The sequence below is a fragment of the Ahaetulla prasina genome, chromosome 2 (genome assembly GCF_028640845.1).
Source record: "Ahaetulla prasina isolate Xishuangbanna chromosome 2, ASM2864084v1, whole genome shotgun sequence".
In the NCBI taxonomy this organism is placed as follows: Eukaryota; Metazoa; Chordata; class Lepidosauria; order Squamata; family Colubridae; genus Ahaetulla; species Ahaetulla prasina.
In genome coordinates, this window is record NC_080540.1 from 100218238 (window position 1) to 100242710 (window position 24473).

At 37.7% G+C, this 24473-nt stretch overlaps 1 protein-coding gene across 3 annotated transcripts in view; it reads left to right on the forward strand.

The window, feature by feature from the left end:
* ARHGAP26 (Rho GTPase activating protein 26) overlaps nucleotides 1-24473 on the forward strand; it is a 285303-nt gene that overhangs the window by 142934 nt on the left and 117896 nt on the right. For all 3 annotated transcript variants that reach the window (XM_058171506.1, XM_058171507.1, XM_058171508.1), the window contains exon 12: nucleotides 14939-14975. In XM_058171506.1, the coding sequence (XP_058027489.1) occupies nucleotides 14939-14975 (37 nt within the window). The remainder of the gene's footprint in view (nucleotides 1-14938; nucleotides 14976-24473) is intronic.

A 24473-nucleotide genomic window follows, 5' to 3' on the forward strand; every position in this document is an offset into this window, starting at 1 on the left:
TATATGTATGAAAATGTAATTTCTAGTAAAGAACTGAAGGTCAAACACTATGTTCTATTAATTATGTAACATGCAGCTGCTCTCTTGTTTTTTCATTTAAAAAGAACAGGCTACTCTAATAGGGCCTCCATTTCTGAGCTTAAATAGCTTAGGCCTATCTTTTAAGTTTGATTTTATTTACTGAAGTTCTTTTTGGAACTTGGTCAAGGAAGCTTTGGGGGAAGACTTTAGTAAGCAATTTCTCATATGTGTTCATGCCCTTGATTTTTTTATGGTAATTCTATTAAAAGTTACAATTAAAAAGATAAAAATTAATACAAGTTAAAAAAGAGAAGAATAAAAGAAAAATAGAATGTGCAGAATGAAAAAATAGAAAGAAAAATAGAAAAGAAATAAAAATAAGAATATAGTAAAGAAAAGAAATATATCGTGATTCTTTCTAATCACACATGCAAACATTTTTTGTGTTAATCACCTTCTCTTAAATTACAGTAAATGATCTCCTCATCCCATATCTCATCTCTTATGTATAAACAAATCCTTAAAGCTTCTTTTTTTTATTTACTTATTTTTGTCACAACAGTATATACAAACAATTGTCATAGATAAAACAACATATCTTGAAGAAAATATATATATATAAGTAAAAAATATGCATCAACTATATCAATTTGATATAATGAAGGAAACAATAGGACAGGAACGGTAGGCACTTTTGTGTTCTTATGCACGCCCCTTATAGCCCTGTTAGGAATGGGGTGAGGTCAATAGTAGACAGTTTTTGGTTGAAAATTTTGGGATTTTGAGTAAAGACTATGGAGTCAGGTAATGAGTTCCAAGCATTAACAACTCCGTTACAGAAGTCATATTTTCTGCAATCAAGTTTGAAGCAGTTGACATTTAGCTTGAATCTATTTTTTGCTCTTGTAATATTGCAATTGAAGCTGAAGTAGTCTTTTATAGGAAGGATATTGCAATAAATGATTTTGTGTGTTAAACACAGGTCATGTCGAAGTCAACGGAGTTGTAAGTTTTCTAATCCAGGATATCAAGTCTGTTGGTATAAGGTATTTTGTTGTTTTCAGAGGAGTGAAGAACTCTTCTAGTAAAATATTTCTGGACTCTTTCTATTGTATTTATGTCAGAGATGTGGTATGGGTTCCAGATGGATGAGCTGTATTCAAGAATAGGTCTTGCAAATGTTTTGTATGCTCTAGTTAGTAGTGTAGAGTATTTAGAAAAGAAGCTGCGTAAAATTAGGTTTACAACTCTTAGGGCCTTTTTTGCTAGGTAGTTGCAGTGGGCTTTGGCATTAAGGTCATTTGATATGAGAACTCCAAGATCTTTGACAGGATGGGGGTCATCAGTTAGGTAATGTCCATCAAGTTTGTACTTGATGTTAGGGTTCTTTTTTCCAATATGTAAGACTGAGCATTTGCTGGTTGAGATTTGGAGTTGCCAAGTTTTAGACCAATCGGAAATTAAGTCGAGGTCTTCTTGAAGGGTAGAATTATTATTAGAGGTATTAAATAGTTTGACATCATCAGCAAAGAGAACACAATAACTTGAGATGAGGTCACAGAGATCATTTATGTATAGTATGAAGAGTGTTGGTCCAAGAACACTACCTTGGGGAACACCACTTTGGACAGGAACAGGATTAGATATAGCGTTGCCAATTTTGACCACTTGTTGTCTGTTTGACAGGAAGGCATTTATCCAATTGTGAAGGGGTCCCGAAATGCCGTAGGATTTTAGTTTGAGGAGTAGTTTATCATGTACTGCTGAATCAAAAGCTTTGCAGAAGTCTATGTAGATTGCATCTATTGCTTTTCCTTGATCAAGGTTGGTAGTCCATATGTTTTTGCAGTGGAGAAGTTGTAGGTTACAAGACAATTTTTTTCTGAAACCAAATTGCTTATTAGAGAGAAGGTTGTTTGTTTCGAGATGGAGTGTAATGGATTGGTTTATGATGGATTCCATTACTTTGCATGAGACACAACATAGAGAGATAGGTCTGTAATTTTCAACAAGGCTTGGATCTCCTTTTTTGAAGATAGGGATGACTGTGGCTAGAGACCAGAGTTTTGGAAGGGAACTAGTTTTAAGGCTTTATTAAAGATTATGCTTAGGGGTTCAGCTATATTAATTGAAAGTTTTTTTAAAAAGTATGCACATAGTCCATCTAGTCCAATAGATAATGATGGTTTCAGGTTGCGAAGGACTTTCTCAACATTATCTTCTGTGAAGTCTATGTGTATTAGGTCGTTGTTATCTTCTGTGGAGTCTATATGTGTTGACTCGTTGTTAACATTTTTGATACGATTGAGGAATGTTGGATATGAGCCATCACTGTTTACAAAACTGAGCCGAAGAATGTGTTAAAGAGGTTTGCTTTAACTGTTTCGTCAGTACATTCTTTACCGTTAGGTTCTTTTAGTGGTGGAATGGTTCTTGTTTCTTTAAGTTTATTGTTCATAAAATTATAAAAAGCACGACTGGAATTGGTGCGTAGAAGGTCTTCTTCTTGTTTAGTGTGGTAAGTGTTACATTCTGTTTTTATTTGGTTGCAAATATTTTTGTAGCGGTTTTTGAAGTTTGCTACATAACCTTTTTTGTTTTTTTTCCAGAGGGATTTTTTTTTGGATTGCAGCTTTTTTATTGATATGGGAAATTTGCTTTTCCTTTTGATTTTGGTGATGATTTTTGGTACATATAGTTTGATGATTTTATTGATTTCAAGTAGGAATACTTTATAGTGGTCTTCTGTAGTGATACAGTTTGAGAATAGATTATGCCAGTCAAGTAATGAGAGATCATTGTTTATAAGGTCATAGTTGGCTTTTTTAAAATTGTAGTTTGGAGTACTATTGTTGAGACGATTTATGCGAGGGCGTATGTTTAGATAAAAGTCTATCATGCAGTGGTCACTGTTGGAAAAGGGTTCTTTTACTTGTAGTCCATAAATTGAGTTTGCGTTATTACAAAAGATAAGGTCGAGGCAGTTCTTGAGTCTAGTATTGTTAGTTACTAGTTGTTCAAGGCCTAGGTTTGTAACTGCATTGTATAGAGTAGTATGGATTGGTTTGGTTGTACATTCATTTGTTATCCAGTTTATAGAAGGTAGATTTAGGTCTCCCAGAAAGATGAGAGGATATGGGCAAGAGGTAGCCCATGTTAGTAGTTCTTCAGTCCTGATTAGCAAAAGTCCATTAAGCTTTACTAGAGATTACAGCATATCTATTTTAACCTTGATCAAATAAATCAACCTTATATTCTTTCTTTTTACTTTTAACAATTTTGATCTTTAGTCTCTTCAAGTAATGTCTCAGAACTTGATTTTTTCATGTTTTTGTCCTTTCTCACAAAATTCTTCAAAGCTTTAATTAAATTATTATTTAATACTAATTTTTTGTAAATCCAATTTAGGAATATTATCCGGGTAACTCTCATGGTTTATTATTTGTATGTTGTCTATAGAGGCAAACATTTTTAAAATTTGTTCTGTTTCAAATTAAAATTAGGATTAGGTTTAGCCTCAAATGATTCCTGACACCTGAGATTGACACTTCACAGACTTAGACCGAGCACCTTTTTCAGAGTCAGATTCAGAATGTGAGGCCTGAGCCTGAGTCATGACAAAATTAATTTCTGGGTCCATTGTTTCAAAATACCTTTCAGTATGCCCAGTGTTAAAATATTTTCCTTTGCCCTATATTAATAAGTCAAATTTAAGTGTGCTTCTTTAAGTATAATCTTTAGTTCCTTCTGGTTCTCTTCTGGTGTCTGAACTTCAAAGTCTATCATGTTTTTTGAAAAAAAGAATTCAAAACAAAAACGTTTCCCCCCAGGAATTATAATTAATTGCCAATTCTTAGTTCAAATCCATCTAGACCTTTAGTCCATCTGTAACATTCCAAAATCAAAGTTCTAATCAAGCTTTTGCTGTGATTTTTTTTAAAAACTGCTTACACTTGTGTTTAAAACTTCTTTTGCTTTGACAGTGCTGTCAAACTTCTCAATCCAGAACAGTGGTGGGTTTCAAATTTTTTTACTACCAGTTCTGTGGGTGTGGCTTGATGGGTGTGGTTTGGTGGGCGTGACAGGGGAAGGATACTGTAAAATCTCCATTCCCACCTCACTCCAGGAGAAGGATACTGCAAAATACCCATTTCCTCCCAATCAGCTGGGACTTCGGAGGCAGAGAATAGATGGGGGCGGGGCCAGTCAGAATTTTTACTACCGGTTCTCCAATCTACTCAAAATTTCCATTATCGGTTCTTCAGAACTGGTCTGAACCTGCTGAAACCCACCTCTGATCCAGGGGTTCCTAATAGCTGAAAAGCAGTTAATAACGATCTTATGAAAGTGATTAGAAAAGGAAGTACAGTATGCAAACACAGTGTCCTTTTGAAGGCCATGACCATGATTTCACCAAAAAAGATGAATATTCCTTTATCTCCTAGAACTCTAAATCTGCTGAAGACCACTGTCTTGTGGTCTATTCACGAGGAACAATTGTATGGAGCACTTGTGGACAATTTCAAGTCCTCTCCTTGAGGAATTACAATGGGTTGGTATACTTGCTAGCTCTTCAGTTCACTGCAGTTCTGTTTTTACGATATCTTCCCTGCAAGTCCTTCATGGCCTTCATTTATTATGGTGTTTTTGTGTGTGTGTGTGATTTATTTACATTAGTCTGAATTTCCAGTCTACCAAATACTTTAGCTTTGGGTAACTTGTGAAAAGGGGAAAGTAGTACAATCATATTTGAGGATATATATGTGGAGTTTTCCCCCCCCTTTTTGGAACTAAGTTGCCTGCTTTTAAATTTGTTGCTATTCCTTTCCTCCCAACTGGAATGCATGTTCTCATTTACCAGGGTTTACACTCCTTCCTTCCTATAAATGAATTTGATGCCCCAAATCACTGTTTAGCTTATGTTGGTTGTTGTGGTTTTTCTTTTCTTTGTATTTGCTTAATTTAGCTTCTCTGGTGAAAGCAACCCATTGAACCTTGTTTGAACCTTGGATTCAGTTTGCTTACAGGCTGATTAGATCTGGAACGCCTATTGCTGGCAGTGCAAATGTAACAGCATTGTGTGCGGAGTTTACATTTTGACAGTTCTGCTTTAAAAAGAGGTCAAAGTGGTTGGTACTTCATTCTGTGCCTGGTAAATTAGTAAACAACATCTGCTTCCGTTGTCTGCATTTTTGATTACTTTCATTGCCTTTCATAATTTGGGCTGAACTAAAGTCGTACACTAGAAAAGTACAGAGATTAGATTTTTTTCCCCCCATTGGATTTTAAGCTTTATACAGTTTAATGTTTGATGTGTGACCCTGTTGCAGTGAAGCTAGGAAAAAAAATACTTCCAATTAATGTATTTGATTATTAAAACGCAACAGTATATTTCCTGTCCTGATTTAGCTTTGTAAAATTTCAGGTAACAGCTAGGGGGAAATCTACAATACAGTCCGGCAGACCAGTCTCATTTTTTTAGCTGCAACCTTTGAAATATCAAAGCTATCTTGATGCTTCATCCATCAGTGTAGTTTCATATACAGTAACATAATATCAGCTATGTAATAAAATAAAAGGGATGCGGTGGCTTAATGGGTAAGAGACCCTGAGCTCGTCAGTCGAAAGGTCAGCAGTTCAGCGGTTTGAATCCCTAGTGCTGCGTAACGGGGTGAGCTCCTGTTCCTTGTCCCAGCTTCTGCCAACCTAGCAATTTGAAAGCAGATAAAAATTTCAAGTAGGAAAAATAGGGACTACCTTTTAGGGAAGGTAACAGTGTTCCTTGCGCCTTTGGCGTTTAGTCATGCCAGCCACATGACCATGGAGATGTCTTTGGACAGCGCTGGCTCTTTGGCTTTGAAATGGAGATAAGCACCGCCCCCTAGAGTTGGGAACGACTAGCACATACGTGCGAGGGGAACCTTTACCTTTTTACCTTATGTAATAAAATATAACAACAGTATGAACAAAATTCTAAATCTTTAGAGAAATAGTTCCATTTTTCTCCAGGCAGTGGAGAACTGTGTAATATAAAGTTAAAATAATTCTGGTTTGCTTGTGGGAGAAGATCTGTAATGAGAGTAGAACTGCCCTGGAATAGTTTGCAAAAACTGTCCTATAAGTGAACAATTCTTATGATTAGGAATTTGTGAGCTGATAACAAGGAGAAATCTCCATAATTTCTGTCCCCTACATTGTTGTCCTTTCCTTTCCAATACCTCTCCTCTTCCTCTTTGCAGCACAAGGGTATCTGTCTGTCTGTGTGTATCTTCAGATGCTTTCTTGAAATTTGGGTGTTGGTTTCTTTGGAATGAAAGGTTTCAAATCATCAGTTTTGCCTCATATTCTTAAAGGGAAGGGTGGAGTCTGCTGTTAACTTCTTAAGGTAATTTAGGCAGTGCACTTTTTGCTCATTCATTATTTCAGAAGAACTTAAGATTTGCTCTATGATGCGTATCTAAGGCAGACTCTACCCTTCCCTTTAACAATATGAGACAATCACTTTGGATCAAGACTGAAAGCCTTTCACTGCAAAGAAACCAACACCAGAATTTTAGGAAGGATCCGAAGATACACAGTCACAGACACACAGGCACACAAACTTCTCTGCAGGAAGGAGGTGGAGAAGAGGTGCTGGAAAAGACAGGACAGAATTCTGCCCTCTGAAGAATTGAGCTAGTAAGGAGATGGGTGAATAGGATTAAAAGAGAATTGCTTTCTTTTGGGTTTTTCTTTCCTCCCATACATTTGAACTAGGAATAAATTTTATATACCTTATCTATAGTAAAAAGGTAAAAGTTCCCCTCGCACATATATGCTAGTCATTCCCGACTCTAGGAGGCAGTGATCATCTCTGTTTCAAAGCAGAAGAGCCAGCGCTGTCTGAAGACGTCTCCATGGTCATGTGGTCGGCATGACTAAACGCCAAAGGCGTATGGAACGCTGTTACCTTCCCACCAAAGGTGGTCCCTATTTTTCTACTTGCATTTTTTACGTGCTTTCGAACTGCTAGGTTGCCAGAAGCTGGGACAAGTCACGGGCGCTCACCCCGTTACGCGGCACTACGGATTCAAACCGCTGAACTGCCCATCTTTTGATCGACAAGCTGAGTGTCTTAGCCACTGAGCCACTGCTCAGTGTATAGTAAGTCTATATAAGCTGCCATAAAAATATTGCCTTTTCTTTAGCAGCCCCAAAATGGCTGTGAAGTTTTATATTAAAAGTTTAGACATCTACAAAGTAATTTATAGGTATGGTAAACATGTGAATCGGAAGAGATGAAACCTGTCATCTAGTATGTGTTCCTGCAGTTTGCTTTTGTACATATCCATGCATGTAAGGCCTTGCTTATGTGATCAGAAACTTCTTCTAGACAAGTATATAAGTATCTCTGATTAGCGTGGCTTTTATCTCCGAGCTTAAGCAGAATAGCTAGATTTAGACATAATCTTACACCATTATGCATTTTGTTTCCTTCCAACTTGCTAGATCCAACATACACCGTTTTCAGCCTTGAATTATTTAGTCAGGGGGAATTTGAAAGTAAAAGCTAAGCTGCTGCCAAACTCCCCATGCCAAATTATTGCCCTAGTTTTTATTTGTTTTTGTTGTTGTTAAGATGGATGCTGGGACCTGATGCTTTTTGGAAAGAAATATTAAAATGTGTTCCTGTAAATAAGCTTTTGGCTTCTTTTTTATAGCCACAATGAAGAACAAACTCTGGCCCCAAAAGTCGGGGGGGGGGACCTGTCTGGAATTTACACAGTTGGCCCTCAGACAAAATGAGAAAACAGCTGATAAGATGGAGTCAGCCGCTAAAGGGAGGAGGCTTGCCTGGGCGGTTCGATTCGGACAAGGAGGCTTGCCATTTTCAACTGGCACCTATGTTGCTCAGGGTTAGGCTGGTATCTTCTTCCTGGGCTGTTATCCAAGGCTGGCTGTCTTGACTATGCTAGAGTGCCAAATCAGCCTGGGTGTTAAATATGTGCAGCTTTCATACTACAGATTGTGTTAAACTAACAGGGTCATGTGGTATGCATATTAATGTGGATCTTACCCAGTTTGTACTTCCCAAGCCGCTGTAGAAACAAAAAAGCCCTTATAAATCCATATAAATCTGGATTACTGAATGATGTAGCGTTGCTTGCCAGGAAAAGAATAACTCTGGCATCTTTCAGAAAGGCCTTGGAAAAGAGAGCTCTCACATGGAGTATTCTTTTTTGAAAAGATTTTTTAAATCCATTTTTATTTCTTTAGAAGTACATTTGGACCCTATGTTGCTTTGTTTGTGCAATGCTGTGGTTTTGGTACTGAATTAAGTTATGCAGTTTTTGCAGTTTAATTGTTGTTTTGCTTTGTTATGATGATAGACATCTGAGAGTCAGTTGATTTCAGTGGTATACTTGATAATAAATAATCAAAAAATTGGTACCTGTAGTAAAACTTCAGTTTAACAGACTTTAGATGCAATGGACAAATTTGATACGTGGCTTTTAGAATCTGCCTATCACATAGAATAGAATAGAATAGAATAGAATAGAATTTTATTGGCCAAGTGTGATTGGACACACAAGGAATTTGTCTTGGTGCATATGCTCTCAGTGTACATAAAAAATAAGATACCTTCATCAAGGTACAACACTTAAAACACTTAATGATAGTCATAGGGTACAAATTTAACACTTAATGATACAACACTTAATGGTAATCATTAAGGCTTTATTGCAAATGATGCTATTTATGTCCATTATATAATTAACAAAATGATGCAAATTCAGATCCTTAACTAGTAGTTCATTAAATAAGTTTTTACTGTATTGGTTAAACCACTTAGAAAAAAAAACTCATTACATTGGGACAATTGCTTGCAAAAATTCATATTTAAGAAACAATTGTACAGCAGTGTATGCTATTAAAAATATACTGAAAAATGTGTTAGAAATGTCTCTTTTTAAAAAAATCACACATTGATATAGAAACAAGCTGGAAAGGTTAACATTGGAATGCCTTTCTTATCTCTGATCGTTTTAACATTTGTTTGGAAGAATAAAAGACATTGGAGGAATTATTAATGGTTTTATCTCCTAAAAGATTAACATTGCCCACTAGATATGGGAGAAAGGAAACTTGTTATCTATCATTTCTCCATCCCATTCTGCTCATTCAGGAGCCAAACTAAATCAGGAACAGTGTCAAGTTTTTTGAAGAAAAATTCTGGTTCTTCCAGGCCACACTTTTTAAAATGGAATTATTCGATAAATATCATAGATGGAGTTATGGCAGCAAGCATGTCTTTCATAAACCTGCATTTTCCCACAGCTTTTTTTTTTTTTTGCTGATTTTTCCTATCTATAATAAACCTGCTAATTCATAACTGGCTGACAAACCATACTCAACGAGTAGTCCTTAATGGGTCTACACGGAGGGAAGTAAGCAGCGGGTACCACAAGGTTCCATCTTAGGCTCAGTACTCTTCAATATTTTCATAAACAACTTAGATGAGGGAATAGAAGGGAAACTTACCAAATGTGCAGATGATAGTAAGCTGGCAGGAATAGCTAACACCCTAGAAGATAGGCTCAAGATCCGATGGATCTTAACAGAATTGAACACTGGACCCTATCTAATAAAATGAAATTCAATGTAGAGAAAAGTAAAGTCTTATACTTAGGTAAGAAAAACCAAACGTACACATATAGAGAGGCTTAATAGCAGTAACTGTGAAAGGGATCTTGGAGTCTTAGTAAACAACCAGTTAAATATGAGCCAATGCAATCCTAAATTGCATTAACAGAGGGATACAATCAAGATCAAATGAGGTATTAATACCACTCTATAAAGCCATAGTAAGACCACACCTAGAATAGTGAATCCAGTTTTGGTCACCACATTATAAAGAAAGATGTTGAGACTCTAGAAAGAGTGCAGAGAACAGCAACCAAGATGATTAGGGGACTGGAGGCTAAAACATATGATGAACGGTTACAGGAACAGGGGATGGCTAGTCTAGTGAAGAGAAGGACCAAGAGAGATATGATAACAGTGTTCCAATATTTAAGGGGCTGCCACAGAGGTGGGGGGTCAGGCTATTTTCCAAAGCATCTGAAGGCCAGACAAGGAATAATTGATGAAACTGACCAAGGAGAGATTGAACCTGGAAATAAGGAGAAATTGTTCTGACAGTGAGAACAATCAACCAATGGAACAGCTTGCCTTTGGAAGTTGTGGGAGCTTCATCACTGGAGGCTTACAAGAAGAGACTGGACTGCCATTTGTCAGAAATGGTGTAGGGTCTCCTGCTTGGGCGGGGGGTTGGATTAGATGACCTATAAGGTCCCTTCCAACTCTGTTAATCTGATATGTAAAGTGAGGATTTCAGCAGTGTCTTCTTTCTTTCTTGAAGTACCTCTCTGAAAGAATCTCTCCATTTAAAGTGGCTGATGACTAGCATTTTACTGACAGTTAAGATCTTCCTATTTATTTTCATCAAGGATTGATAAAATGCAAATGTCTCAGAATGTCTGTTACAAAAATATTTAGCTTTAAATGCCTACAATACGACTGAAAGTTTTATACATTTCTTTACAACAATAAAAAGAAATTACTTGCTCATCTATAAAAAATGCTTGGTGGAATGTCTCCGTAGGAAGCAGAAAAAACTTGCAGTCAGCAAAAATATTTTCTTCCAAGCTGTAATACTGATTGTTTAAGAATTCCCCACCACCCCGGGCTAGTGAGAAGTCCAAAAATAGCACGACAGAATTCAATTTTCTTTGGATTAGAACACAAAGGGGACTTAGTATGTAATATTTACTTTATCTACAAACAAATAATACTTAGCGGGAATTTATCCTGAATATATAAGTAAAGGCTTAGAAAATGAAAGTTGAAGAAATTTGAGACATGGATCCCCCCCACCAAAAAAAAACCCCAAAAACTAATACCCTTTCACCAGAAATAACTAGAAATCTCATATGGAAATTCCTAATTTGGAATAAGTGAACTACTTTGAAAGGCATCATTTTACCATTTCAAAAGGTATAACATAAAGAATTTTATCTGTTATTTTAGTGTGAGTTAAATAATGAAAATGAACATGTTGCATCTCTATACCTGATTGATCCTAGTCCTCATAGTGTACCACCCAAAACACGAGAAAGTATGTGCTATGGGCTATATGTTCTCTGGGCTATGAATACAACAGTGAAACCTATTTACATTTGTTCTATCTTGCTCTTTCTCTCACCTATTTACTCCTCATATATTTGCTTTGGGGTACCATACACTCTAAATGACCAAACTACATATGACCAAATTAGATCAACATCCTTCTTTCATACTGGTCTCTTACTGCTGTCTTTGTTTAGCATTGACTTGTTTTTTATATTATCTGAATCCAATGGGAGAATTATTTGTGTTTGTTTTTCTTTTGAGAGTTTAAATTGGGGAAAACTATTGAGGAAAACCAATGAATAAGAAGAAGAAAAACAATTTTGTAATGTGAAAAGGGAAGGGGTGCAGTGAGTTCTCCTTGCAGATTTAGTTTTCATGAGAAGAAAACTCATGAAAAGAAGTATTTCTGACTTGATGCATAGATGAAAGGTTATGATGGAATGGTGTGTTTCTGACTGCACATGAGGGCTGGTATAGAGGTCTGGATGTCCCATAGTTGGTTGTAAGTCAGTGCGGTTCTTAAGAGAGATGACCACATGATCACTTCATTCAACAACCACAATCCTGGTTGTCCCAATTGTGGTCATTAGGTGGACCAAAAGACCTACCTACCAAAGGAGGGCAGGGAGCTCTTTTCCATGCCCAAACAGAATTCCAGCAATGAAGAAAGGAAGACAGCTTGTTAACATACAAAGATTTTCTAGTTCAGGAAAATAGAGGCAGCAGAAGACATCAAGGGACTCTGAAGATGGGATGCATTCAGAGACAATGGTTCTGCCCTTTGAAAGCAGTCCCACTGTTTGGTTTTTGGCTTTTATTATCAGTGACTGGAAATTAAATCCTCAGGGGTCCTGGACTCTGGTAGGTCTAGCTAAAGTGCCTAGAAATTGGTCTAGTGGTGTGGGGTCTGGGATAAATTTGAACCAGTAACTTTTGAGCAAGTGAACAAGGGTCTCAGCACTTTTAGTTGAGCCACTTCTTCGATGGACCCTTCTGATTAGTTAAGGCAGCCTGGGAGATGAGTTGTGGTTGGATTCATGCTACGGTGGCAACATCTTTGAGGGAAGAGGTTGTCCTTCAGCCTTGAAGGAGGTGAAGGTGCACCCCATCTTCAAGACTTAACAATCTAAGAAAAGTGTTATCATTTCCCCCTCCTAAAAAGAAATTGTTGAAAAGATGGCAAAATTGCAGATGCAGAGACTCTGGGAGTTGAAGTCCACAAGTCTTAAAGAGACCAAGGTTGGAGACCCCTGATCTAGACCCATTTCATTCAGAATCTCAGGCTAGAATTCAGTTTGGAGGCATCCTTGGAAGGACTTGTAGATAATCTGTAACAGAACATGGTTGGAGCTCTTGTTCTCTTTGATCTCTCCACGACTTTTAATATTTTTTTATATTTATTTATTTATTTATTTTATTCAATTTTTATACCGCCCTTCTCCCGAAGGACTCAGGGCGGTGTACAGCCAAGTAAAAAATCACAGTATCAATATTAAAAGAGATTAAAACAAACATATTATAAAGTGGCCAGATTTAAAACGAATTAAAATATTAAAATATAAATAACCCAATAAAATTTTAACCCAATAAAATTTTAGGCCAGTCCCGCTTGAATAAATAAGTGCGTTTTCAGCTCACGGCGAAAGGTCCGAAGATCAGGCACTTGACGTAAACCAGGGGGAAGCTCATTCCAGAGCGTGGGAGCTCCCACAGAGAAGGCCCTGCCCCTGGGGGCCGCCAGCCGACATTGTTTGGTGGACGGCACCCTGAGAAGGCCCTCTCTGTGAGAGCGTATGGGTCGGCAAGCGGTAACAGCAGGCGGTCCCGTAAGTACCCGGGTCCTAAGCCATGGAGCGCTTTAAAGGTGGTGACCAAAATCTTAAAGCGCACCCGGAAGACCACAGGAAGCCAATGCAGACTGCGCAGGAGAGGTGTTACATGGGAGCAACGAGTTGCTCCCACTATTACCCGCGCAGCTGCATTCTGGACTAACTGCAGTCTCCGGGTGCACTTCAAGGGCAGCCCCATGTAGAGAGCATTGCGTGTGTAGTTGTGTTCCTTCTTCTTTTGGGAAAGGTACTGGTCTTGGCTGTGGAGGAAAGGTCATTTCCTAGTTCTTCCTTTGTCAAGTGCCGTAGGGTTGACATTCTCTCGCCTTTTGTTCAACATCTATGTGAGACCACTGTGGATGTTATTTGCCATTTCTTGAGGATCTGCCTATCTCTCATCATTTCAGCCCAGCTGGTTCAGGCCAACAGGACTGCCATGCTCTGTGTTCTTTCAATCAAACAGTTTCATCTGTTGTGATCCCAAATCTCTGTTGCTGTGCTTGTCCTCTGGAATGAGGTTCCAAATGATATCCATGTGGCTCCCATTCTGATAGCATTCCCGAAAGATTTGAAGATCTGGATGTTCCCTTGGGGGTTAGGCTGATTAGAGCCCCAGGGGAATACACTTGGAAATGTGGGTGTTGTTAATCAGATTTGTCATCTTATCTTGTTCTATCTTCCCTTTCTTGTTCCTTTGTTTTTAATATTTTACTTTATTTTCGTATTTTATTGTATAATGCCCAGATTAAAAAAAAATAACGGTGTAGGGCAGTGCCTAAATTGAATAAAGAAAACAAAACTATAATAATGCAGGAAGCAGGGTGGTGAAAGATACCAGTTTATTGGGGGGAAACAAATGTAAGTTCTTTGTCATTTCATGCCACAATCAAATAATAAAATAGCAATCAAAGTACAACCCTGTCATATAGCTTTTGTTAAATCTTAATTCCCATACCTGTTTTTCCTGGGCATATATCTTCTCTGAGTGTATGTCTTCTTTGAGATTATGTCTTCTTTGGGTTTATATCTTCTCTGGGCCTAACTTCGTCTCCTGCAGCGCTATTCAAAATTGACTGAAGTATTCACTGAGAACATAAAATGTATGTACTAAATTGCTAGTTTCAGAACTTTGGAGATGACCACTGGCATTCTAAGGAAATAATCTTTTCATCAAGGCAATAGAGATGCCCTGTTTGATATATTTTCCCTTACAGCCATTGACTTAGTGTATTGATGCAAAGTTAAGGCCAGTTCCACATTCATTAGCAAAGTTTTTTTTTAAAAAAAAGAAAAGAAAAGAAAATATGTTGTTCTGTGTCACTTGAGCAAGCTCCTTACATAATACCTCCACCTTTTCAGTAATTTTCTAATGAGCTTTTGTTTAACATTCAATGTGTTGGATGCTCATATTAAAACCAATGTTTAATTATTAAAATGATGGACTAGAATTGGAAAACCAATGTTCAGGTCTACTCTTAAGCATAGAAGCTCACTTTCTCTCATCCCAATTAACCTCAATTTGTTGTAAGGAAAATTGGAAGAGCAAACTCTATATATTGACTGAGTTCCTGGAAAAAAAGGTATTATATAAATAGAATAGAATAGAATTTTATTGGCCAAGTGTGATTGGACACACAAGGAATTTGTTTTGGTGCATATGCTCTCAGTGTACATAAAAGAAAAGAAAAAGAAAAAAAAAACCCTTCATCCTTGGATGTTGTAAAACTATTTTAAACATTCTTTCCTCTGGTTGTATCTATACATATTTTTGTTTGTAGGAAAGTTATTTTTTAAAAAAGATTATTATTGAAGATGGGATATATTTTCTGTCCCTGGTTGCAGAGGCTATGTTAACATATACTACTATGAAGATATAATGGGACTCCTATGGTTATTCTTTTTTTTTTCATTTGCAGGTATACAACTCAAATAAGGACAACCAAAATGAAGGCAGTAAGTAATTTATTATTTAGTAAAAAAAGAAAATGATTTTTTTTAGACTTGAATGCTTAAATAAGCCAGTAGATGGTGCTCCATAATCTACTCTAACCTTCTGTATGCTGTTACTTTAAACTTTCAGGTATAGTTTTGGGGATCAAGTGGTTTCACAGTAACAGTAAAGGCTGACAATCGCTGTATTAAACAAAAGAGCTTTATAGCTGCTGGAGTTCCAGCAAGTAAACATCTGGATGCAATCCAAGAACGGTGGAGTTCTGAAACTGGCTTTGTTGCAAATTGTGTGTTTCCTTTGGCGAATTATTTAACAACCTTTTGTCTCAGTTTACACAACCCAGGCACAGAGGTTTACAGAAGGGAAGTGAGAAGGAGAACTAAGATTTTTTTTTCTTCTGAATCTTAGTTCCTTGTTTTACTTTCCTTAAAATTTAATGAATAGAAATAAAATATCTTGTGTTAAAAGGAGTTTATCCAAAACCTGAGTCTGCCCCCTAGACTGTTGTTGAGCAGATTTATTTTTGGAATGAAAGGCTCTTTGTACATATGAAATAGCACTCTTTAAATATTTTCCTCTCTTTACCCCAAATATTGGACAGTGCAAATGGCTTGATATGTGTTTTGCCGAGCAGCTTGAACTTCTATTGCTATTTAAAATGTGTTCTCTGTTTCTAAGCAGGGAGCTAGTTTACAAATATCACTGCAACTCTGTTTTTTTTCTTTCTTTCTTTCTTCTCTTACAGTGACATAGCAGCAAATCTTTTATTTATCTTGGGTGTGGCTTATAAAGTTAGTGTGGGTTTTCATGTTGGTTATTGAGTTTGGGAATACGGATGAAAGGCATTCTTTTTAACCCTGCAAGCTCAGAAATACTTGGAACACAGTAAAAGAAACTCCTCCTATTGCTCCCTTCCCCTTTTTTCTAAGAGCAAGCAGCATTCAGTTGAAACCTTCATGAGCTCATCGTCTCTTTTCATCCTAAGGGATCCCTGCTGGCTGTGTTTCTTTATAAATAGAATGTTGTTCCTAGTAAATTTGAGAAGCAGCTTCTCCAGCTGTTGGGTCACTCCGGCTGACAGACACTATATACAGTAGTGGTCCAGTTTCTCTTGCTGCTTTCAGTTGATAAATGCTGTATAATTTTAAACCCACACTTTCCTTTCTTCCCTTCCCAGCAGTGCAAGATTTACATACCTATCATCTCTTTAATAGCAGTAGTGTGTCAAACAAGACGGCACAATTAGAGATAATTGCACCTCTGCAGATTGTGAGATTATGTCAGCCTCTTGTTTCTAGGAATCCCTCTTCCTACCAGTCGTATGTTCCTGTGTTAAGAAATTTAAAGAGGAAAAAAAAAAAAACAGTAGGGAAACCTGGAGTGAGACAAGTTAGCCGCTGGTGATTTTGACTAATATATGGAGCAAAACCATGGTTTTATTTTTCTGTGACACGGAGACTTCCTGTCGCTGACTTTTTAAATTTAGAATTTCTACAGGTAGTCCTTGATTTACGGCAGTTTGTTTAGTGACCATTCAGAGTTACAAAGGCACTGAAAAAAGTGACTTAAAATCGTTTTTTCACACTTGCAACAGTGGCAGCATCCCTGTGGTCACATGATCAAAATTTAGACACTTGGTAGCTGACTCATATTTATGATGGTTGCAATGTCCCAGGGCCACGTGATCCCCTCTTGCGACCTTCTGACAAGCAAAGTGAATGGGGAAGCCAAATTCACTTAATAACCGTGTTACTAACTTGTCAACTACAGTGATTCACTTAACAACTGTGACAAGGAAGGATGTCAAATGGGTCAAAAGTCACTTAACAACTGTCTCACTTAGCAACATAAATTTTGGGCTCAATTGTGGTATAAGTATTTATAAGTAGTCAAGGACTACTTATAAAGAGGAAAACCATGATTTTATTTTTCTGTGACACGGCTACTTTTTATTGCTAAATTTTTAAATGCAGAACTCTATTTAGGCGAAAGGAAGAAGAGGGGGTTTTCCCCAAGCAATTTAACTTTAAATTAGGAAGGCATATTAAATCTGCTGAGAATGTAGTAAAACGGGCAGATAATGGTTTTAGCATTTTTTTAGCATTTTTTTTTTCTTTTTGGGTTCATCCTCCTTTGGGGGTATGTTTAATTTCAAATATTTGAATGGGGGGGGGGGTTATTCCTATTGCTATAGGCCTACTCTTTTGTTTTGATTTTAGTGGTTTCTTGTAAATGAAAATGCCCTGGAAGTCCAAGCAAAGCTCATTAATCAAAGAAAAGTGGCCAATGACTTATCTTTGCAGTAAGCCATAAATTGGTCCCACATTTCTGTGGTTTCAGTAGGAGGAATATTATCATCAGTTTACTGCTATATGACAGTTTTCTGTTGTCCGTGGACTAGCAATTGGCAAAATTAACTTTGAAAGAATAGTTGAATTTATTTGCTAATCTCTGTAATTATTTTAACTGGGACACCTTTCTCCAACCCTCTTTCGTTGTTTCCTTGCCCAGGACATTTCTCTGCTAGTAAGAACAGGCATTTCTCTTTTATAGTCACTAATGGGAGAAGCAATAAAATCTGGGCCACCAAAATGGCGAGGAGAAAAGGAAAACTCAACTATTTTTCTATACGCACAAACCTCCTTTCTTCTCAAATCCTATGTTGGATGGGATTAATATTAACTGCTGCGGTAAATTCAGAATCGTGTGCTTCCATGTACAGTTATGTAAAATGCAAATACATTTATATCACATAATTCAGGATTCAGCAACCAGCAACCTCTCCAACGCCATTTTTGCACACCTCAGGTCCTTTTCACCTATATTATTGAACATTGGTATTCTTTCATTTTGAAACTGAAAACAGTTGGGAAAGATAGGCCATGCTTATCTTTGCTAAGATATGCTAGATGGCATCATCACCTTCCTATCATATCCCAAAGTCCCTTCACAGCCACTAAAAGTTTGCCTGTCACTTGCCTCACTCCAATTATAGTGCTGATAGGGAAATAAAAGCATTTTATGTTCTCTGTTCTAATCCCAGGAGTCGATTATTTGAATGCTTTTTTTTTTCCAATTAAAGTGGTGAAAGCAATTTCTTTTGTTTTTGCTGGGATTATAATTCCATTTAGAATTCTTTTCTAGCAGCAACCCAGATCTCTCAAAAGAATTGTGAGTAATTGGGTACGAAAGTCATGGCAAATTTGAGGTATTTCTTACTAGCCTTTAAATAAGGAGATTACCCTTAACCAGCATAGATTGGTGTTATTGGGAATTGATGTTTCTCTTTTTCCATTATCCTAAGCATAAAACTTACGTTCTGTAGGAGGAGTGTCAAACTGGTGGCCAGATGCATCATTTGCAGGCCACGCCCACCATAGCTCCACAAAGGGGAAAAAACATCACGATACATCACATAACGGCAACGTGCCACCCTGAGTTTGACACCCGTGTTTTGTAGGGATCTGCATGGATCTCTCCTCCATCAAAATACAGTTATGAGAGCCATACATTTGTCGAAAACCATGGCTGAGATATCTTCCTAAAACATTTTTCAGTGAAAATCCCCTTCTCCTAGAAAATCACAGGTGAAAGTAAAGCATGAATATCCTGGAAGGAAATAATGAGTTGCTACTGGAGCCTTATGACCAGAACCAAGAGTATCTGTAAACTTCAATATTGATTTTACTGTTTCATTGTTGAAGTACTGTCAGCATTTTCAATGAGCTCTTCTCCATGTCTACATCATCTTTCCTCCTTAATTAAGAACCAACTCAATACATTTTAGTTAGTTTGTTTTGCATAAAAACGATGAAACAAAGGATTCTCTGTAACATTCAATAGCATTTTTGAAGACTGCTGTGGCCTTCAGTGTGAATTCTGAATCTTTATTCACAATTTTTTTGAGGTGTCTTTTCAGATTTAATTCTGGATATTATATTAGTGGACATTGTCCTTCAAGTTGTCCTTCAAACTGGGAAACAAACTCTGCACCAAGTGGAAGATCCAACAGGTTCCTAACAAACCTAGCAGACAACTTTGTTTCCCAAAAAATAGAGAAGGCGACAAGGGGATCAGCCATACTGGACTTAATTCTCACTAACAGAGATGAAATAATAGAAGGTGTTGAAGTTACTGGAACCTTGGGGGCAAGTGACCACGCAATATTGGAATTCGACATTAAGCAAACACAAGTAGTAGAACAAAGTCAAACTAGAGTCTTGGACTTTAAGAGAGCTAATTTCAATAAACTTAGAGAGAGCTTGAGAAGGATTCAATGGATGAGAATCCTCAGGGGGAAAACAACTCAAGAAGCTTGGGAAATTTTGAAAAGTGAGATTATAAAAGCGCAGTCTAACACAATACCAATGAAGAAGAAAAATAATAGATCTCAAAAGAAACCAGCATGGATGCATAAAGAACTATCTGACAAATTGAAAGACAAAAAGGACAAATATAAAAAGTGGAAAGAGGGGCAAATAACTAAGGCAGAATATCAGCAAATAGCCCGAGCCTGTAAAGATGAAGTGAGGAAAGCTAAGGCTCACAATGAACAAAGGCTAGCGACAAAAGTAAAAATAACAAAAAGCTTCTTCCAACATGTTAAAAACAAGAAAAAGTCAAGGAAACAATTGGCCCATTGCTGGGAGAAAGTGGCAAGAAGATGACAAGCAACAGGAGAAAGCAGATCTACTTAACTCATATTTTGCATCTGTCTTTACACAAAAGGAAAAACAATCCAACCTATCAAAACAGCACTACAAAAACAGATTAGAAACACAAGTTAAAATAGGGAAGAAAATGGTAAGTGAACACCTGTCTACCCTAGACGAGTTCAAATCACCAGGACCGGATGGATTACACCCCAAGGTTCTGAAGGAACTGGCAGACGTGATCTCAGAACCACTGAACTATATCTTTCAAAGATCCTGGAGCACAGGGGAGCTGCCAGAGGACTGGAAAAGAGCTGATGTAGTTCCCATCTTCAAAAAAGGGGGAAAAAACAGACCCAGGAAACTACAGACCTATCAGCCTGACCTCAATACCGGGGAAGATTCTGGAAAAGATAATCAAGCAACGAATCACCGAACACCTAGAAGCAAACAAAGTAATAACCAAAAGCCAACATGGGTTTGTCAAAAACAGATCATGCCAGACTAATCTTATCGCATTCTTTGACAAAATGACAAAATTAGTAGACCAGAGGAATGCTGTCGATATAATTTACTTGGACTTCAGTAAAGTATTTGATAAAGTAGACCATAACCTACTACTAGATAAAGTAGAAAAATGTGGGTTAGACAGCACCACCACCAGATGGATTCGTAACTGGCTGACCAACCGCACTCAACGTGTAGTCCTCAATGGAACTACATCCACATGGAGGGAAGTATGCAGTGGAGTACCCCAAGGCTCTGTTTTAGGCCCAGTACTCTTCAACATCTTCATCAATGACTTGGACGAGGGGATAGATGGGGAACTCATCAAATTTGCAGATGACACCAAGCTGGCAGGAATAGCCAACACTCCAGAAGATAGGCTCAAGTTACAGAAAGATCTTGACAGACTTGAACATTGGGCGCTATCTAACAAAATGAAATTCAACAGTGAAAAAAGTAAGGTTCTACATTTAGGCCAAAAAACCAAAATGCATTGGTACCGTATATGTGGTACCTTGCTCAATAGTAGTACCTGTGAGAGGGATCTTGGAGTCCTAGTGGATAACCATTTAGATATGAGCCAGCAGTGTGCAGCAGCTGCTAAAAAAGCCAACACAGTTCTGGGCTGCATAAACAGAGGGATAGAATCAAGATCACGTGAAGTGTTAGTGCCACTTTATAATGCCTTGGTAAGGCCACACTTGGAATATTGCATCCAGTTTTGGTCTCCATGATGTAAAAAAGATGTTGAGACTCTAGAAAGAGTGCAGAGAAGAGCAACAAAGATGATTAGGGGACTGGAGGCTAAAACATATGAAGAACGGTTGCAGGAACTGGGTATGTCTAGTTTAACAAAAAGAAGGACTAGGGGAGACATGATAGCAGTGTTCCAATATCTCAGGGGTTGCCACAAAGAAGAGGGAGTCGGGCTGTTCTCCAAAGCACCTGAGGGTAGAACAAGAAGCAATGGGTGGAAACTGATCAAAGAAAGAAGCAACTTAGAACTAAGGAGAAATTTCCTGACAGTTAGAACAATTAATAAGTGGAACGACTTGCCTGCAGAAGTTGTGAATGCTCCAACACTGGAAATTTTTAAGAAAATGTTGGATAACCATCTGACTGAGATGGTGTAGGGTTTCCTGCCTGGGCAGGGGGTTGGACTAGAAGGCCTCCAAGGTCTCTTCCAACTCTTGTTGTTATGTTATGTTATGTTAAGTTTATCTTTTTAGTATTTTGAGCATAAAGATATTTGTGGCATTATCAACTTTAAGCAGACCTATGTTTGCCTTAAAGATAAAGTGGTAACCAGCCCTGTTTCAAAGCTGAAGCTAATTGAATAATGGATATTGGGAAGTGAAAAATCAATCAGAATAGCGCTGGAAGGGACCTTGGAGGTCTTCTAGTCCAACCCCTCCTCAAGCAAGAGACCCTATACCAGAGCTGTCAAATTCCTGGCCCATGGGCCAGATGCGCATGCTTGGCCACACCCTCACCCAGTTTAGCAAAGGGGAAAAAGTCCTGATATGTCACATGTTGCCACCCTGATGACATGAGTTTGACACCCCTGCCCTATACCATTTCAGATAGGTGGCTGTCCAGTCTTTTCTTAAAAGCCTCCAGTGATGAAGCACCTACAACTTCTGAAGGCAAGCTGTTCCACTGGTTAATTGTTCTCACTGTTCATAAATTTCTCTTTAATTCCAGATTGCCTCTCTCCTTGATTAGTTTCCACCCATTGTTTCTTGCCTTGCCTTCTGGTGCTTTGGAAAATAAGTTGATCCCCTCTTCTTTGTGGCAGCTCCTCAAATACTGGCATACTGCTGTCATATCATCTCTAGTCCTTTGTTCCTCTAGACTGGCCGTACCCAATTCCAGCAACCGTTCTTCATATGTGTTTGTTTCCAGGCCCTTAATAGTCTTAGTTGCTCTTTTGTGCACTTTACACAAATCCCCTTGGTGCCCTTTATTTCTTTAGAATTAAGAAAATACATAATAAATCCTCTGCCCAGTGACGGGAAGAATAATGTCCTAAAGGGCAGTGGTAAATGAATCCCTTTATGATTCCTAAATACGAGTTATGCTTAAGAGTTATGAAATGTTTTTTTAAATATACATTTTTCTTTCTCAAGTTACCATGTGGGCAGAGAAACCCTTAGGGATTTCTTGAAGCTATGTGCAAGTGTTTCCTTTGAAAAAAAAATCAAGGAATATATTTTGTGAAGAATTATGAGCTCTGTTTATTGATAATTTAGCTAAGAATATTAAGATGTATTGCTCTTCTAAAAAGTGTGCCATTTTGAGCCTTTTACTGGTTGCTAGCTATTAATGTAGGATTCCCCCTACTTTTTTTCCTTCAATGTTTTGAGACTGTAGCATATCTTGCTTCATTTTTTGGTAGGTTGATGGATTGCTGAAATTATTTAATATATTTAATTAGTTTCTTTTAATAATCCCACGCTTGTGCATTTAAGGCTTATCCACTAATTCCAGTGTCTGAACCTTTCCTCAGTTTTTAAACTAGTGTTTGGTTTATTCTGCATAGATAGACTGAATCTCATATCCCTGCTCCTTGCTCTGAATGAAACAACTCTTGAAAAGTTCCTTTTGAAACTGAAAAGAGGTTATTAGTTCAGGATTCCAGCCATAAATTAATACACTTGATCAACAATTTAGATTTCATCTGCAAGCCAAGTTGCATATTAACCATTCAGACACAGGAATCCATTCATGTAGTGTTCAGAAAACACACTTGTTTGTTTCCAGCTGCAGCAGTTCCAGCTGTGAAATGATAGATAGAGCTCCATCTATACATCTGGTATCTATATAGTTTATGGTAGGCTTCAGTGATAAAAATTATATGCACATTTCTTACAAGAATCAGTCTATTTTGTGGAACCATCCATAATCAATAGCAACTTGTGTTTATATCTGCACTGATGTTTTGCCTATTAAAACATGTAGGCAATAAACTTTATAAGAGATGTTTCAGATTTTTTGTTTCAAAATCGGTTTTGGTGTGTAGCTACTGTATATTTTTAAAAAGTCAACATTGGGCCTCTAAGAATCAGTCTCCCAAAATCAGATATCTGAAGCTGGGAATTCCTGTTTTGGTATTTCATCACAGCTCTCTGTTATTTCTTTATTTAAAACATTTAAATTCTATCTAAACTCCGACAGGAATCTGAATAACACACAGCCAGACTGATTAAAAAAAAAAAAATCAGTGTAAAACACAAAAATAGACAATGGCAAATAGCAGCTGCAGCTACAGCAAAAATAGACTCCCTCTTTAATAAATGTACTCGAATCTGTGTTTCATATTTTAGAATTCCTTCTTAAAATACATGCGTAAACGGACACATTTGCCACATTTATTTTAGGTGTTATTACATATAAATTCACAACTCCCCATTGAGAATGACACTTGGGTTATTTAGATGCCTTATGCAGACACAGTAGATGCCTTCTGAATAAAACATGAGAAGCATCAGGGAAGTTGCTTCTTTATAATAAGCTCTGTTACTCTTGCTTTGGACTCGGTTGACCATTAATGAGATCCTTTAATGCAGGGGTCCATGACCCCTGGGCTGTAGCCTAGTACTGGACCACGGACCATTGGGAACTGGACTGCACAAGCTGTGTGCGAGCATGCGAGATTCCTTTTGTGTAAACGGTGGGTTCACACACCTGCTGCTTGCACAGATGGAGCTTCACACATGCGTCTGCCACTTGCACAGAACCATCCCCTCTGCTCCACTGCAACTGCTGCTGGTCCACAGAGCCGCAAAGATTGGGGATCTCTGCTTTAAACTGCAAAACTATTTGTCATTAACTAAAATTAAAATTAAAATTGTTGGGGGCAATAAGTTGACTTTGTATATAATATACAAATGGATGAAGACTATTGCTAGACATAGTGTAAGCCGCCCTGAGTCTTCGGAGAAGGGCGGGATATAAATGCAAAATAAATAAAAATAAATAAATAAAATACTTATCAGTGAGAGATATTTTTTTCCCATTGGGAAGAGAAATCATTCTAAGTTGACCAAAACATATATTATGTATATATGTATGTATTTACCGTATGTATGTGTATACTATGTATATGTATATATGATGGGAATGGTGTGGTAGCCTAGAGGTGGAGCTCTTGCCTCACAATCAGGAGGCTGTGAGTTTGATTTTAGGTAGAGGCAGATATTTCTCTCTCTGGTCACAATGAGAATTTATTGGTAACAGGAAGGGCATCATACTAGTAAACACTCTGCTAGCTCCATTCAGTTGCCCAGACTCCACCCCACAAGGGATATGGGGTCATTAAAAGAAAATGATGATGATACT